Source organism: Chinchilla lanigera, unplaced genomic scaffold, assembly GCF_000276665.1.
Source record: "Chinchilla lanigera isolate Chin_1 unplaced genomic scaffold, ChiLan1.0 scaffold00019, whole genome shotgun sequence".
NCBI classification, from domain to species: domain Eukaryota; kingdom Metazoa; phylum Chordata; class Mammalia; order Rodentia; family Chinchillidae; genus Chinchilla; species Chinchilla lanigera.
Window position 1 is genome coordinate 3064804 of NW_004955420.1, and position 18322 is coordinate 3083125.

The window sequence follows — 18322 nt, forward strand, 5'->3', positions numbered from 1 at the left end:
AGGGCCTCCCAGCGCCTAGAAACTCAGTCTGCAGTGTCACCGGGGTCTTTGTTCTCGCGTCCTGGCCTCCGGGATTGGGTGCGGCCTACCTGGCTCTTTGGGCGCTTTTCGGCTGGGAATCGCGGTGGTATGAGTCCGGCCCACACTCTCCACGTGGGTTTCTAAATGGCTTTTACTATGTTGGCAAATCACTCACTAATGGCTCTTACTATAACTTTTATGTTTCCCAGAGTCTATTAATAAAACAGGTATTATGGTCTCATATCAATATTAGTTTTTCTACTTATATCCAAAGGAAATATAAGCATATGAGACCAAAAAAGGGACAACACAGAAGTTCTAGGTAAATTGCTCTAAGTCAGGTTGGGAAGGATAAAAGTATAGTTTCAAGGGAAGCATTATTGGAAAAGTGTAGCATAATCACTTTACCTTTGCTGTAGATTATAACTGATTGCTACTGATGAGAACAAGACCTTTCAAAAAAGGGACACAAGGCAGGTACATTATAATGGAAGAAAAGAGAGGCCGGGTAACCCTGGGAATTCTAGGAATCATCCACATGGTAACGTAATGATACAGAATTCTGAGGAAGGTTATAAATATGAAAAAAGAAATGTTTAAAAATATAGATAAAATATTTCATGCCTTTGGAAAGCTGCCCAAAGGATGTTATGCTTTGAATCATCCTGTCCTTTGAATCAACTGTGCTGTCACCAGGTAAGCCACAACTTCCGAGCCCCGCCTCAAGCGGCACAGTCAGAGTTCCCTTCTACCATTCGGCATCTCTGGCAGTTTTGGAAACCATTCTTCGCCTTACACACCACGTCCCTTCTTTACCTTTGTCTCCCCCTCCTCTCTTCCTGCAGCACTTTTCTGCTACAGTTGCCTGCCTTTTTATTTTGCCCCACAATATGAATACTATTCCTAATTATTGCTTATGTGCCCATTTCTTCCTTTAGGTTTTAAGATCCCTGTTTATCTCCATGATTGCTTAGTTTTACATAAATCAAGCAGTATGTATTTTTTTGTTGTTGTTGTTTCATCTTTAAAACAAAATGAAAGGGAATGTGATCAGACAAGCTCAGAGAGTAGGCTCCTTGGACCTGGGTAGTACTTTTTAGTACTGTTACTGACTCGATTTGTAGTATTTCATTTTACCTGTGTGCATGATTCAGGGCAAGGTCAGGTTTCCTCATCCGTAGATAGCAGGTGACAAGCTTTGCCTCAATGAAACTTGCTACAGCTGCTATGTGGTCAGCAGGCACGTCAAAGGGTTTTCCTAGGGCTGCCCCTTTGCTGCAAAGCTTAAAAACACACAGTACATTACACTTCCTAATAATCTTGTCATATAACTTATTTTTAAGTAAGCAAAACATACATATATACACTTTTAAAACTAAAAGCAAAATATTAATACTTTGTACATTAAATTGTTCATTAGCTATTATGTGATGTAATATAAAATGAACGTTTTACTGTAAAATGCTTCCTATAAAATATTTTAGAAGTATTACAGATTTTAAAGGAGTGTCATTTTCTAAGAATGTCTGTTTTTAAAATAAAGCACATGATAAGCAAAAGATATTAACAGAAAACTAGGCATAAATCATATTAAATACCAATGCTTTTATGAAAACCCGGCTGAGCAATGATCTAGCACACTATCAAGTTTGATTTAATATAATAAGGGGTATCGGAAGTAAACTCCTAGGAGCCATTAACATGATCGGTGATTAATTTGAGTCTGAATCATATTCTTTAGGATGTTATTGAAAGAAAAGAAGTGAAAATTTATTAGGATTTATTGGCAGAGGCCACAGTATCTGAAAAACATGGCAAGAATGTGGAATTCTTAATAAAAATTCCAGGAAGTCAATGGTTTCTGGGCAACATAGATAAACTATAGAGAAAGAAAATAATTAATTTTGGGAAAGAAACTCAAACATTAAGAAGTCTCAGTAATATGACAACAGTGGATCAGCATTTTTCTTTCCCTTTCAAAGTTTTCTGCTGTTCCTTGAAATTAAGTCTGATGGGAAAGGAGAAACCCCATTTTCTGTCCACTGGCCTTATGCAGAAGAGCTGTTCCTTTGCTCTTCTGTGCTTCCTTTGTCTACACAAGGAGCAACTGAAAGATTTGGTGAATGTTTAAATTTAAAAAACAAAATTAATTCAGTAAGAGACACATTGTCACTAACCCTTTGCAAAATATTTCCTGTGGCTTTTCACATATTTATCTCATCATTCCTGCTACTTTCTAAAAGAGTTCTGAAAGTCTTTTTTGCAAAATGCTTTTTTTACAATGTGTGGTCAAAAATATGGTGAATGCTACTGCTGAATAGAATCTAACATAAAGGCAGGCTGTAGAAATATTACAGTGTATCCTCACCCACATTATTCACAGGGTATAGAACTTCTGGTTCTTCCTCAAAGTCAAAATGATCATGAAATGTAAACAGTTTTCACTAATTTAGGACATTAAGGTAGCCATAACAGTACAACTAAAGATACTCAAGAAAGAGGACTTCCAGAACTGCTTCAGAGAGTGGCAAGAATGATGGGATAGGTCAGTTTGGTTTTTTTTTTTTTGTTTGTTTGTTTTCCGGTACCGGGAATCAAACTCATGACCTTGCGCTTGCCAGGCAGGCGCTGTGCCACTGAGCTAAATCCCCAGCCCCCAGGATAGGTCAGTTTGAACTAAGGGTATTCTGAGGGGTGTCTATGACAATATGCCTTTTACCTTAACAAATTTTTAAAATTTAAATATTCACTGTATTGTCAGTAACACCTTAAATCCTGGGGAAGTAGTCTCACTGGATAGGAATATTTAAAAGTACTACTATCATTTACAAACAAATGTAAAATTTTTTGTGTTCTAAACTCTGTTTTCTAAGTGATGTAGTTTAAAATAATTTCTCTTTTATAGATTGCTACTTAAAACTGGCTTGCCATGTACATTAACACTATTGTCAATTTTAATTTTTAAAAATGCAGTATGGATAGTTGAGAAGTTGTATCAAAAACCTATAAACTATAAAAATATAGAATCTAGATATTCATTATGAATAGTTTGAATTGATAGTTACCTTATGCTATTGTGTTTTCTTTGGAGATTGTGTTCTGTAGATTTATATTATTTTTTGAAACTCCCAGTTTGATGGCCAAAAAATGTTACTGAATTAAATAAATATTTATTGAGTATCTATAACCATTTGCCAGATGAAAATTGTTGCCTTCATATTTTGATATGAATTAATTTTTTTCATAAGTGTTGGCTATTTTAACTGTATGTGAATATTTGTTTTCTACTCCTTGTGTATTTCCACTGACATGTTAATCTTTTCCTTAGTAATTGGAATAGATGTTTAGATACATAAACTGTTAATACTTCTTCTAGTAATAACTAATGATCAATGTAGGGGTTTAGTCCCCAAATTATTCTTCAGCACAGTGTCGACCTTTATTCACATTTTTTATAACAGCTCTTAGGGAAGATATTATAAAACATTTTCTCACCTACTTAAAAATAGAAAAAGAACAGCAAAGACCGCGGAAAACAAAAAGGGAATGATTTTAGTCAGTGCTGTTTGGATGCTGTGTGGAGACTACCCTGTGAGAGTGGTATATGACATGAAATATTTAACCACATCTAGTGATTATTTCTGAGAGTTTTACTCCAGAAATGTCAATCTGGTTATAAACAGACCTTAACATAGAATTTTAGAAAACACTGTAGGTTATAAATGACAGCTTGAGACAGCATTTCCTCCCTTCTACCCGTCTGATCCCAGAACACCCAGAATGGTCTGGACAGTTTTCCAGAAAACAAATTGTGTGACGTTACTATGAAGCACACAACAATGGAAAACAAAACGAACACAGTTTACACAGCTTTATCTATATCTCAAAGCACTAAAACCGTACACCTCACAGTTATTTTTCTTAAATGAAATCAGCACTTCTCCAAGTCTTAAATACATAAACTGATTATTTACGTAAAATTTTAAAGCAAAATTAGCTCCACATTATGTGTGCTCTTTGTTTCTTTCTGTCTGTGTTATTCTCTGATCTGCTGGTGTGAGCAAGCCTTTCTGTTAGGTTCACTATTTATGAGATTTCTGTGTGGGTCATTCAGAGAGCTGCTGGCGGGGCTTCCATGAGGACATTCAGCTCCTGCATGACAGAGGAAGCCATACTTCAGACTCTGCAGTATTGAAGACTTAGTCTGTGAACACTGGGTGAAAGTGGAGAATAAATGCCAGATCTCCTAATGTCAGCAGCAGTCTCCACTTCTGTGAGATTCAAGGATAGAAAAGGAATAACGATGACCAATCTTAATATACAAATGAGGATATTTATGAATTCAAACTATGAGAGCAGTGAAAGACAAGGATAATTTTTCAATTCAGATTAAAATGGCAAAACAGGCAGCTTGCTGAGAAGGCTTTATATGCACTTGTGGTAATTTTTATCAATCAGGTATTGTAAAATTGAGAACTTTACTGATTTTATCAAAGGTTGCCTTAATTGTTATCTTCCAAAGGAGTACATTTTTGAAGTCAGCTGTGCAATAAGGCAAACTGATATAAAATGAGTTGATGTTAAATGTTAAAGTAATAGTATAGGTAGTTATAGACAGAATGCTATCATCAGGCTGTCAAAAAACATGGCGGGAGGGGCTGGGGATTTAGCTCAGCAGCACAACACCTGCCTGGTAAGTGCAAGGTCGTGAGTTTGATTCCCGGTACCAGAAAAAAAACAAAAAACAAACAAACAAAAAACATGGTGGGATTTTAATGAAGTTTTAAGTTTTAATGCAGTCATTGTTTCAGACTGAAAAGTTAATTCTCCAGAAGATAAGATATAATGTAGTTTCAATTGGTTTCAATGTAGTTAGAGTGATTGTGTCCAACTTCTGCTTGTCTAAAAATATACTCTTTAAATCTTTGGTGAAGATCTTTATATCAGGGAACTAAAGGAAAACCACCTGAAATAGAATACTAATATGAAGACTTTGAGAGGGAAAAATAATATTGGTGTTATTTTATTTCAAAAGGAACCATAAACTACTTTTGAATGAAATGTGGACATATTAAAAGTGTAATATTTGGGGTTAAAAGCAGTCAAAACTCCTATAAGTGCCAGATGTGGTGGTGCACGCCTGCAATCCGAGCACTCGGGAGGAAGCAGGAGGATCACTGTGAGTTTGAGGCCAGCCTAGCTACAAAGTGAGATCAAGGCCAGCCTGAATTGCATTAGTGAAATCCTGTCTCAAAAAGACAGAACAAACAAACAAACAAATAAACACCAAACTCCTGTAAGTATAGATGTTTTTAATGAAAATCTAGATGTTAAAATGGGATTTAAGTAGTAAATTAGAAACATAAACTTAAACTTTAATAAGATAATATATATTTTACAAAAATATTTGATAATTTTCTGAAAACAGTAAGATAATGTATTTTGTTGTAGTGATATTAATGCACATTGTCTTAGGTTTCTCCAATTTCTTTTTTTATTTTTTTTATTTTAAAAATTAAAAACTGACAAAATAATGAAGACAAAATCAAAACAACACAAAAACAACAAAAATGATACATGACCTCAAGACAAAATAACAGAAATTCACAATGGTTGCTATATTACATGTTATCTTCAACGAAGTTGCTCAGTCCATTAGACATAGGAATGTAAGACTGATCAAACAATCAAAGACAGTAACAAGTAAAAAAAAAATAAAGAGAGGAAAAAGAAAGAAGGAAGAACAAAAAATATGTATATATATATATACACACAGGATAGCTGGGATAATTGTACTACTAATATCTGTTGGTTTATTGAAAGGAACTGTTAACGTGTAATTGTTTGATCAGTCTTGCATGCCTATATCTGGTTATATGTTCAACCATTTTGAAGATTACGCTGTGTAGTATAATAACCATTGTTAATATCCTATCATCATGTTTTAAAATTCTGTATCATTTTTATTGCTCTCTATGCTGTTCTGTTTACGTATTTGTTTTTGTTATGTTGGTTTTTTTTAAAAAAACAAAAAACCAAAATTTGTATGTATATATAAGGAGAGCTGGAATAGGTGTATTGCTGATGTCTGTAGTTTATTGAGAGGAACAGTCAATGCTTAAAATTTTCTTTTTTCTTGACCAATTTTACACGCTTGAATTTGGTAATTAGAATGACTGATTGAAAACAATATGCACTATAAGAACCATTGTTGAACTCCTACCATTTTGTATGGTGAAGCTCTGCATCATCTCCAAGTTCTTTTAAATAATATGTATCAAGTGTATTAAAAATTATGCACAATGAAATTTCCAAGTTTGCTTAAAAATGCAAATAAAAATACCAAGACTCAAGAATAGTGCAATCAATACTAAATGTTATATTGTAGTCATATTAAAATATTCTACTGCACATTTCTCTTTAGATAAGATCATCATTAGCAAGATTTATACTGCTAATAGGTACTCCCTCATTATTTAATGAGTGTTTGCTCAGTATAATCCTGGAGCATTAGTTTCAGTAATCTCTAGGGATTTAGGAGAGAACAATTCTTGACAAATGTGGCATTATTTGACCAAATATCTATAAATAGATATAATCAGTGAATAAAGATATGTGTATTGATTTTGGAAATTTCAAAAAGGTATAAAGATGAAGAGAAAGTTACCAATAACCCCACCTCCATAGAATTGCCAGTAGTTACTTGTAAGTCCATGTTTGTACCCAATGATTATACTCACTGTGGAGAGTTGGTACAAGTTCCTAACACATTTTAATGCTTTTTGCATCCACTTCTCTCCCCTTCCTCTTTCCCTGTCTTTTGATTGCCTTTCCTTTTGTAGAAGATCTATTTCCCTGCTTCCTATTATCACTTATTTTGCTCTTTAAATACTTTGTCTTCTCAGAAACCATGCAATATTTAAAGTTGTGTCACTGGTCCATTTTACTAATTCATGTTATGTTTCTTTGTATATTTTTATGCTTTTGTATCATACTAAAAGTTATATCATATATTTGACACTATTTTTCAAGTCCTTTGAAAAATTAGGATATGTTAGTTAAAATAGACTCATTTCAATTACAGGAAAGGAATTCAATATTTTCCTCTCTTCAAATGACAGAAATACTGGCAAAGGTATGGAGCTGAACAACACAATCAACTAACAGGATGCAATGGAAAAATGCACACATATCTATCTATCTATAAAACATTCTACCTGACAGCAGCGGAATGTACATTTTTCTTGGGTACCCGTGGAAAAGTTGCCTATATGATACCCTGTGTCATAAACTAAATCTAAGCAAACTGAAAAGTTGAAGTCATTCTGAGCAAATTCTTTGACTACAATGGAATTAAAGTTCAAAATTAAAAAAAAAAAACTCCAATTAATCCAACTTGAATGTGAATAGAAGACACAGACGTTTCATCAAAAGGATAGACAGATAGAAAATAAGCACATAAAAATATGTTTGACATCATTTGTTATTAGAACAATGCAGTTTGAGACCTGCATAGGCTGCATAATGAGACCCTGTCTCAGAAAAATAGCAAACAAACAACCCCCAGCCCCAGCCTGCAGTGAGATATCACCGCATCCCTATCATAATGGCTGACAAAAGAATAAGCAACAAGGTCAGAGGCCGTGTGCTGAGAAAATTAATCACTGCTGTTAGGAATGTAAAGTGGTATAGCTGGAATGTAAATTTACAGTTAAGAATGTAAAATGGTATAGCTAAATGTGCAAATATTATGCATTCATTTTAAATGTATTCAATAAAGTGTGGAATCACAACAGATTAGGACAAAAACTCAACCAAATAGAACTGATTTTTCACTTCAGATAGACAAAAATATTCTAGTGAAGCATTAGAAATTTAGATAATTCAGAAATTCTGCAGAATAACTCTACTACTAAAGTGGCCACTGTTAGATGTAGTGTGGATATGTATAACATATACATATATATCCATACAGGTATATTAGATATATCTATATGGACATTTATTTATCTCTATACATTTACAAAAGTGATATTATTACTACTCATAGTAATATGTAAACCTTGTTTTCTCTTAAAATATTATGAACATTTCTGTTAGTAAGAGAGATATCATTATTCTAAATTTTTGTATAATTTTGTGAGATTCCAATTTAATTCTTTCTACAGTAAAAAAATTTCTCTCACGCCACTGAAATTTCTGTGTCATAACTAATGTACACCAAACAGTTTGTGCTGTATGTACATCTTTTCCTGTGTTTGGTCATTTCCAAATTGTTATATTTCTCTCCGTTCTTTACAATGTATTCTTACTGGAATTGCTGAGTCAGGTTATATAATCCAATCCCCCAAACCACTTCAGAATATGCATCATGAAGGTGCTTTCTAGAAAAGTTTTACACTTTTACCAAGAAACAACTAAAGTTCTTTTTTCTCTACCTCACTCACACCAGGTATTAATGAGTTTTTAACTTACTTACTCCTTGCTAATCAAACGGACAAAAGCGGCAGTCCATGAGTAGCTCAACCTCTTATATTTACTTGTAATGTTTATGGATATACTGTTTGCTCGTGAATTTTACTTATTTTAAAATTAGGCTGCTCTGATTTTATTGACTTATTTTAATTTAGTAAATATTTAATTAGATTTTTCCAAACATGCAATTTATTATGAGTTATGTTTAGCATGTTTTGGTACCAGGCTTAAGCTAACTTTTTAAGACCACTGGAAAGAGTTCCATCTTTTCCAATACTCCAGAACATTTTGAAACAAATGATTGAGATAAAAAAACTGAACTCAACTTCTTTTATCCCTTTTAATTATTGTTTGGCTTAGGTTTACAATGGTTTGTATCAATTTTGCTAATTTTTGTTTTCCTACAAAATTATCAGTTTCATCTAGATTTAGAAATCTGTCATCACTGTAGAGAACACAATATTCTTGGAACATTTTATTTTATTTTATTTTATTTTATTTTTTTTTTGTTTTTTTCTCCGGTACCGGGAACCAAACTCACGACGTTGCGCTTGCCAGGCAGGCGCTTTTGCCGCTGAGCTAAATCCCCAGCCCCCCTTGGAACATTTTAAATGCCTGGGTTTTCACAGTGTCATACCCTTGTTCATTCTCGGTACTGTGTAGTTTTGTTTACTCTGTTTATTTCTTAACAATAATTGCCAGGAGTTTTATATTTTGTCTTGAGTAAGAACAACATACTCTCAAATGATTAATTATCTTATTCTTTCCAATTCATTAATTGTGACTTTCATCATTTTGCTCTTGTTTTACTTGTTCCATTAATGTCTTAGACTATTTAGTTTATTTATCTTAGTTTCATACATAAATATATATAGACTTGTATGTTTCTATTTTACTTGAAAATTCTGTTGCTTTTATTTTTATCTCTTTTATATATGCTAAATAAGAAAGTGTGGGCTTACTATTATTTAAAATGCTACTTTCCTTATTGTTGGTAAGTCTAGGCCATTTAGAAACATGACTGTCATTTAAATTTCTTCACTTTTGGATTATCTGCTTAATTTCTTTACACTAGTCTTTTAAATCTCAATCATTTTTGTTGTCATTTAGTTAGATTTAGTCATGGAAACCTGGTGTTTGGGTATGTTCTGAATTTTTCTTCTCATTCTACAGAATTGAACACCTTCAGAAAATTGTTTCTGCCTATGCTGCAAAAGATTCAGGTGTTATAATTACATGGAAGCCCAGTGTAAAGGGCCTTTCTTTTTCATAGAGTACAAATGAAGTAGACTTCATTTGTTTAAGAATGAAGTCAGTGTAAAAAAAAGAGCCAAAGATGGAGAAGCAGAAATCATAAAGAGCTTCTCTTAATTTAAAAGTTTCTCTTTAATCCACATCTGAAAGATGAGTTTAAAAGGGAGCATTATTTTAGTTATTTTGAAAAATAATTGAGATTAAGAAACTGGAGGAAATAATGACAATTACAAAATTTAATTTGCAGAATAAATGTTAAGCTAAAAGCAGTAAGCAATCAATATAAAATCAAATCAAATTTTTCATTGAAAATATTTATGTAACTTTTCATTTATTTCTTCTTTAAAAGAGAAAATCTTTATTTGTGTCTTGTACTCTGAGTAACTACTTTGAAAATAATAAAAAACAGTGTATTAACTATTGCTATTCTTTTATTGTATTGTTTGAATGTTTTTTATAGAATAAAGTTTTAAAGAAGATAAAATCAAATTATAAATGTATCGGACAACCTCTAAAAACTGAAAGACATTAAAAACTCTTATTAGTGAAATTTTTGGCATTTCTTAGACATCTTCATATCTATCTTACACTTAAATGTTTGGTGTCTCTATGAAGTAGATAAAATGGCTATTATTGTCCCATTTCACAGATATTAAAAACTATACTAGATGACCTGGTGATTTGTCCTAGTTAGTAGTAGAAGTTAGAATTGATTTTTTAATAGAAAATAATGCTTGCTCTATATCAGGACCATTGTCTTAAATTGTTCATTTTAAAAAAATCATACATACAGAACTTCTGTTAGAAATTCAGTAGATGTTCTCGTCACAACTTCCAATAATTCTTTTTCCACTACTATGGCTTCTAGGTTCCAGGTTTTAACAGCATGGAGTCTTTTCAAAGACCTGTCCTTGCATAAGAAGAAATTAATCCAAGCCAATCGTTTGCTAACACATTGGGTTGTGATTGCTTCTTAATTCTCTTGAAGCTGACCTCAGTGCCTCTATACTTTATGTACAAATATCTTTGCTAGGACGAAAACAAATAAACGAACAAGTAAACAAAAAACTTCGCCCTCTAGGGTTCACTGCTCGTGTCCTTCCCCGTCTCTTACAATCACATCCTGAGATGTAGCAACTGCCACTCAAACCCCTTCTATCATAGACAGGCTGCATGAGATTAACAACCATGTGTGGACATAAAGAAAGAGGAGCTGGAGTGGAATTATGTGATACAATATCACTGAGAGTCCAGAAGTGAGTTTTTGGATGGAAGAAAGAAGCTGTTGGTGGTTTAATTGCAAAGGCTTTTTCTTTAAGAGGCAATATTTTTTATTACTACATGTCTGTTGTACATAATGTAACACCTTCTTCTTCCCTCCCTCCGTGTCTGATGCCCTGCAGCTTTGAGAAAGACCTACCTCCCTACTTTCTATTATTCTTTTATTTTGCTCTTTATTTATACTTTGGGCTTCTCATATAAGAGAAACCATGGTATTTTGTCTTTGAATTGGGTATTCCATGAGTACAGACACAGATTTACTTTTAACAATCTGTTCTTTCTTGGGGCAATGGGTTTTCAAAATTCCAAGTGGTATCTGATGGCTCTTTGCAGTTTTCTCACTCTTTAGTCTCTTTGTGTGGGTGAATGCATATGCAGGGATTAGGTACAATAATTAGCCTTCATCCTAAACTGCAAATTCCTTGATGGGATATTTAAAATTTCTTTTCAGACACCAAACTAAACATTCAGGTCTGCCTAAGTCTTATGACTAATAGTTTTCAATTTCAATAAATGTATTTTCATACTCCCTTAACGGAGTGGAAAGAAGTTCTACACTGTAGAATAACACCCATTGATTTTAAATTTTTTTTATCATTTTTATATGAAAGAGAAATGAATCAAAGAGCTTGTCACTTGTAAGTTTCCACATGGTGCCACATAGATCTACTAAAGTGTCTCCCCGGGAGAGACAAAGTATGTAGGGCTAAGAGATGCAGAGAATTATCTTCACACATCAGTGGACTTAAAAGTACCATCAGGGTTTCAGGAGCAATGCTTCTCAGACAAGTAGGCCATGATATGACCTCTATTAAATTTATGGGAAATGAGGTTACTCCCTGGGTGACAAGCTGTTGAATGACAGTAAAAAGTAATTAATCACTCCTACTCCTCTTTGTTAAAATAGCTGCGCTTCAGCCTTTTTCTTTTTCCCAGGTAGCCTTAAAATTGAGGTGTGGCCACAGTGGGTTCATTCCGCTGGGCTTCACCTTGATCTGACCAGCCCGTAATTTGCTTATGCTCTGAAGCATGTAGACGATATACATTAACCTTCAGGGTATCTTTAGGGATACCCCTAAACTTTAGCGAGCCAATGTGTAAAGCAGATTAGCAATGTGGCAAGAGTGAGATGAATTAATACAATAAATCTTCCTTTCCACTCCTGCCTTTTAACTCATCAAACTAGTGACTTTAAAATGAAGATAATGTTCATAGCACACTTAAGTTAGTTATTTGTATTGTAAAGTAAGTATATTATTGCACACAAGTGCATATCTTGTACAATAATAATAGTATTTATAGAGAGGCATATGTTTGGCATTGTGTTAAGTCCCTTACATATGGCATCCCATGAAATATCCTTTATAGATGGTTTCTTATTAAATTTTGCTACTCCTTATTTTCTGATAAGGAAACGGGGTTTAAGAGAGTATATTAACTTATTAGACAGTAAGTCCTAGAGATACAATTTAAATCCAGGTCTGTGGTCTAACTTAAATCCTATGTACCTTAGGTGGGTGTAATGCTCTTTCTCAACTGGCCATTAGTCAATATGAATCCCAACAGTTATCAGTAATATTGCTGTCATATTTATGATGCCTACATCTCTATCTTTATCTCTCTCTATCTCTATCATCTCTATCTCTATCTCATTATTGGACTACAATTAAGGAACTAGTATGATATAGACTAGGCAGGAAAATAGGTCAAAATTTATTGAGTAGTAAAATAACTAGGTAAGGTTAATCACTTAATTCTTATCCTCACCAGTTTTATTGAGAATGTACAATTGTGTAATTCAGGAAGCACAGGATACCAGATCATATGGAAATCAAGGGAAGAAGGATGAGAGAGAGAGGAGAGAGAGAGAGAGAGAGAGAGAGAGAGAGAGAGATGGCAGAGGTGCTACAGGGAGAAGTGGCTGGTTCTGATCAAGAGCACAGTGGCTTTGCTAGGATTCAGTGATGAAGGCGGTGTTGGCAAGTAGTAGTGAGCTGTCTGGTGAGCTGATGTCTTTTATTACAGAACTACTGGCTCCCTAAGTAGAGGATTTTCTGATATACTTCCTCCCCTTTGCTATTAGTAAAATGAAAATTTATATTTTAAGAAAATTTAAAAATAACTGAGATTTTGTGGGACCCTTTGTCTTAATGTACAAAGTGCAGATTTACTGCTTTTTAAATTATATTTCTATTAATTAGATGTCTTACATAATCTCATCTGTAAGGTGTAAGTGGAAAAAATTGGGCTCTCTGGGAGGGCTCATTTTCCTTAGAAATGTTGGAATAACCATGCAAGTAAGATCTCAAAAAGTTACATGCTCTTGTTAAGGCATAGTTTTTAAGAAATGAAGAATTCAAGGACTTTTAAAAATGTAGTACTTTACAAATCCAGTAGGCTGTAATACACAGCTTGATTTAGCTCTCATCTTCTTGTCTACTTAGTAGACACATTTATAGCACTCTCTGAATAATTTTGAGCAAGTCCCCTGTATTGTGGTATATTTATTCATGGTCATCAATCACCATGAAAACATTGCAAAACAAACCACTCCCACATTAACTTGCATGAAACAAAACTCAATCTTGTCCACATGTCCACATGTTGGCTAAAATTGGCCAATCATGCTGTGTCCAGAGAGGCGTGGCACTGATGGTAGTTAACGCCAAGATAACCAGGACTCGCAGTGGCACATAGGTATTTTCCATGAGACATATTCTTCTCATGGAAAAGGTCAATGTACAAGAGGGTAAAACAACTGCACAAGCACATTTAATGCTTTGCAAATTTCAGGTCCACTTACGCTCCATCAGTCATGGCCAAGTCAGAAGTTACAGCCTGAGAACATCACGGCATGGATGCACAGTGTTAGGACTTGGCAGGGAGAGGAGCTGTGAAAAATTGGGGCCAATATCTTCATCTATACTGCTAGAAAAATTTCTAAGGGTATGTTTTCCAAATTTCTCATACTACATACTATGATCACCTCATATGAAGTTATATAGTATGGGATAGCAAAGGGAGAATATGGGTCTCTACACACGCTGTTTTTTCTTTTCTTTTAGTTCCACTGGCTACCTTTATGACAAAAGGAATTCTGAAACTATGTCCTTTAGGATATCAAGAAGTTTATCAAAAAGTGATGCCACTGAAATACTTCTCATGGAAGGAATCGTGACCTTGATATGGCAGGAAATGGTCACTGTTTCTTAGATTGAATAACCTTATAATAAGCTTGACTATAGGTTATTAAAACTATTGAGCATACTAATGTGTGCTGCAAATATTTAAGAGGTGGTATATGGTGTTTTATCAACTTATTGGATCATAACACTCCCTTCTTGCAACAAGCTTATTTATTTATTTATTTATTTTTTTAAAGAGCATCTCAAGGGCCTGGAGGTTTTTATAATTCATTTTGGAACATGCTTGTTTAAGGCAAATTTTCTCTATCTACTACTTAATTTAAATGGAGCTGGCATCTGGTTAACACCCAAATTTTCAAATAAATATTTCTAGAAAGATTTGAAAAGAGGAAAAAGTAGGTTTAGTGCATCTTATTACAAGATAACATAAGTGTATTTTTGACCTGAGTTGGCATATTCTATTTTAAGTTAACCATGTTACTTTTAAGTTAGTGAAATTGAGGCATGCGTAGCTATCTCAGAAAATTTGTCTTTCTGAATGATTCAGATATGTTTACACGCATAAAGAATACTAGAAATTAATGTTTGTCAACACCAAGGCATTTCTACTTCTAGACAAAGAAAGAATGGGGTTCTCAGGTCGTGTGATCCATGCTCTTACATCAGGAAAACCTTGGTAAGTATAAAAAGTTTTAAAATGAGCAATACTAATGGAACATATGTTTAAATTTACATACTGGTTTATATTGTAGTGAATTCTTTTCAGGGGAAGGTAGCAGTCTTTTCTTTTCTTTTTTTTTTTAACTTTTGAGACTGGGTCTTGTTAATTGCTAAATTGTCCAGGCTGGGTTTGAACTTGCGATCTTCCTGCCTCAATTTCCCAGATTTCTACAGGTATAGATTGTCCTACCAGGTTTTCTTTTTTTTTTTTTTTTTTTGGTTTTTCTCCGGTACCGGGAACTGAACTCACGACCTTGTGCTTGCCAGGCAGGCACTTTTTGCCGCTGAGCTAAATCCCCAGCCCCCCTACCAGGTTTTCTTTCTTTCTTTTTTTTATATAAAACTTATATGAAGCTGGGGCAGTTTTAGCTCAGTGGAAAATATTTTTTTATACCTAAAATTTTTATGGGATGCTGTAAATCTGAAAAAATCATTTTAAACAGCTGAGACTTTATGGGCACTCAGGGATAATAAAAAGTTTGAAGAATATATTATATTATGTAGATGATGGGAATATATTAGTCAATATTATGACTTTTTAAAAGAGTTTTCTCTTAAAACTAGGATAAAGGAACATCATTCCCTAGTCTTTTAGGTAAAGTGTGAGCACGTTTTTGCATAATCTCCTTCTTTATCACTATACCCAGAAATGAAGGGAGAGACTATGTGATGTATGGTGCTCTGGCTATAGTGGCCTTCTGTGACTTCTCACATGGTCAGACACCATATGTGTGGCCTCCAATTATAAAAGACAGCAAAGCCTTTAGAGCAGCTGAAGAGTTAATCCTATATTACTAAACATATGTGAATGGAGAGTTGGAATTTTAATAACACTAGTATGTACATTCTCTTATTTTTCTCTTCACTGAAGCTCTGTGAGGCACCACTGACTTCTATTTTGTGGATAATAAAACTATATTCTGAAAGATCTAGTGATCTGTCCAAGGTTATACAGCTTATAAATAGTTGAGGAAGATGCTAAAAATAACGTTCCTGATTTTTAATTCAATACTTTTTCTGTATCTTTGTACATTTTTCTGAAATATTTTATTCACAAGGTTGGTCTAATCCTATGTGACTTTGAAAAATAGTAGAAGGGGGTAAGAGCCTAGAAACAAAAGTATTATTTTCAAATTTAAATACTTCAGGAAAAAAGAGGATCTGAATAGTGAGAGGATCTGAATAGAAAGAGCAATAGTAACAGGATCTGAATTCCTTAAAGGGTATTTAAAGCAATATTTATAGATTTATACAGAGAAAACTAAGTTCCTATACTACATGTAAGTCATTTCTCCATATGAGGGAAAAAAAAAACTTTATTTAAAGCACAACCTTTGAAGTCTTCATATAAAAACCTGCTTACCGTTTCCCAGAGCTGGTGGTGAGAAATAACAAAAAAGAATACTTTTGCTGGAGAACTAATCAGGATTTCAAGGGATGTGAGAACAGGTGATAACTTACTTTCATAGCTCTCAGTCCTACTGCACAAAGGGGAGAACGATTACTTTCTCTCTCACAGACTAATACCGTCCTATCAGAGTCTCCTAAAGGCTCTGTAAAATGTTTTCCATTTCTGAAAGTAAGGGAAAGATTCACTCAGACTTATAGGAAGTCGATTTCTTCAGTGACCTTGCTTAGAAAATATAGGTTAACATGGAGACACCACTTCTAATTTCCTGTTTGCCTATTTGCTTCTGATAAGCAGCAGCCCTGGGAGAAAAACATGAAGGAAAGAAACTTTCCATCTTAATATTTTGGCTGGTAATGTGTGAGGGAAGAAAGCCCAGGAGGACATGTGATAATTATAATACTTCTATGGTGAATTGTAGTATGATATAAACTTAATGAAAATATGTCTTATAGCAATGATAATAGCAAGCATTTATCAAATGTTTACATATGCAGTGAGTTATGCTAAGCCCTTTACCTCTACTACCATATGAGATAAGTACTAATATGGTATTTATTTTCATTTTATAGATGATAAGACTTAGGCTTAGGCAGTTTAAATAACTTCATCAAGGTCACAATGCTGTAGTAAGTAACTGAGCTTCCATTCAAACTTGCACTGCTCAGAGCTCAGAGGGTATGCTCCTAAATCACTACATTTTAAAATGCCAGAATATCTAAGTCCTGAGTCCTACATACTTGTTACAATTCTTAATGGCTTGCAAATAGCACTTATATACATATTACTATAGGAATATGCCTCTTTTCAGTGATGGCAAAGTTAAATGAACAAATCAGTTGAGTAAAAATGTTAAAATCATTATATTTTTAAGAAACAAACTTCATAGATAAAAACACATATGTTGACTTAGTATCATGAAAGGCTGGACCAAAAAGCAATTCACATTGATTTAGATATTAGTTGCTACCAGGTCACATTTACTATGGATAATACCTGAAAGATTTTGGTCATGCAAAATCATTTTCAGTAGTGAAAATAACACTCAAAATAGCACTGACACTGAGTGACCAAGAAAGAGATGATATCAAATACTGACTTCCCAACTGTCAAATTTGCACACTGTTTTAGTCTTTTTACAGCCCACAAGTGATATCAGACCAAGCTGGAGGAATGAAAGTTGGCTTTTCCCTAATTAGTATTGCAGATCTTCCTTTGGCGCCTGGTGAGCTCTGATGACACGTCACTTCCCCAAAACATGCAAAGAGCGGATGCAGCCGCTTTCTCTTTGCCCAGTCTTTATGTTTGTCTCTGCGCTACTCTTTGGTGATTATGACTAGAAGAAAACAATGGGCCACATTCAGAGAAGAAAATCTTTAGACCTTTATTTGCCATCCATTATGGTCACACTAATTACAAGGTCTTGGAAAAGTCTGCAGTAGAAAACCACTTTTGCAACCTCTCCTGCGTGTTATATCTAAAAATGTCTTTATTGTTAATGTCTCTGTCAGTTCACCCAGAAAATGTTATAGTTTGCTAAGGAATTTCGCCAGGTGCCTAAATGTATAAAGTGACTGTCTGAAATATGACACTGTCCAAAGATTGACAGTGAGTTGATATAGATAGGGCAGAAGTTCAGGTGCAATTCTCTATTTCTTGTGAGCTTGACAAGTCACAAATATCTTATATGCAGTCCTCATTATGACTTGAAATCATTGCTAGTTTCAAGGAGTGCATGGTTGACAACATTATGGAGAGAATAAATAAAAAGTGGGACCAAGATGAAACTTTCAGTTAACATTTTTTAAAATTAATGAAATAATAAAAATCGAATCCCATTCCAAAGCACAAAACTCATTGACCATGGCTAAAATAGCAGTTCTTCCTTTATAGAGGTAAAAGAAATGTATTTCTCACATTTGTAAAAGAATGCTTCAGTCCTATGGCTTGGATGTGGTGTTTGTCTTTCATCATGTTGTGACCCAGTCAGGGGTCCTCGCCAGAGACGGAGCAAGGG

At 34.1% G+C, this 18322-nt stretch overlaps 1 protein-coding gene and 1 long non-coding RNA gene across 3 annotated transcripts in view; one reads left to right on the top strand and one right to left on the bottom strand.

The window, feature by feature from the left end:
* Positions 1–18322, bottom strand: part of Spata16 (spermatogenesis associated 16) — a 223398-nt gene that overhangs the window by 154024 nt on the left and 51052 nt on the right. Inside the window, exon 3 of the mRNA XM_005383016.2 lies at positions 1159–1304. Coding sequence (XP_005383073.1) covers positions 1159–1304 — 146 coding nt within the window. The remainder of the gene's footprint in view (positions 1–1158; positions 1305–18322) is intronic.
* Positions 590–18322, top strand: part of LOC102004284 — a 31453-nt gene continuing 13720 nt past the window's right edge. The window contains exons 1-2 of one of the 2 annotated variants that reach the window (XR_260680.1): positions 590–717; positions 14793–14853. This is a non-coding gene — a long non-coding RNA (uncharacterized LOC102004284). Of the gene's footprint in view, positions 718–13855; positions 13978–14792; positions 14854–18322 lie in introns of those variants that run through there. The other variant, XR_260679.1, reaches the window with a different exon arrangement.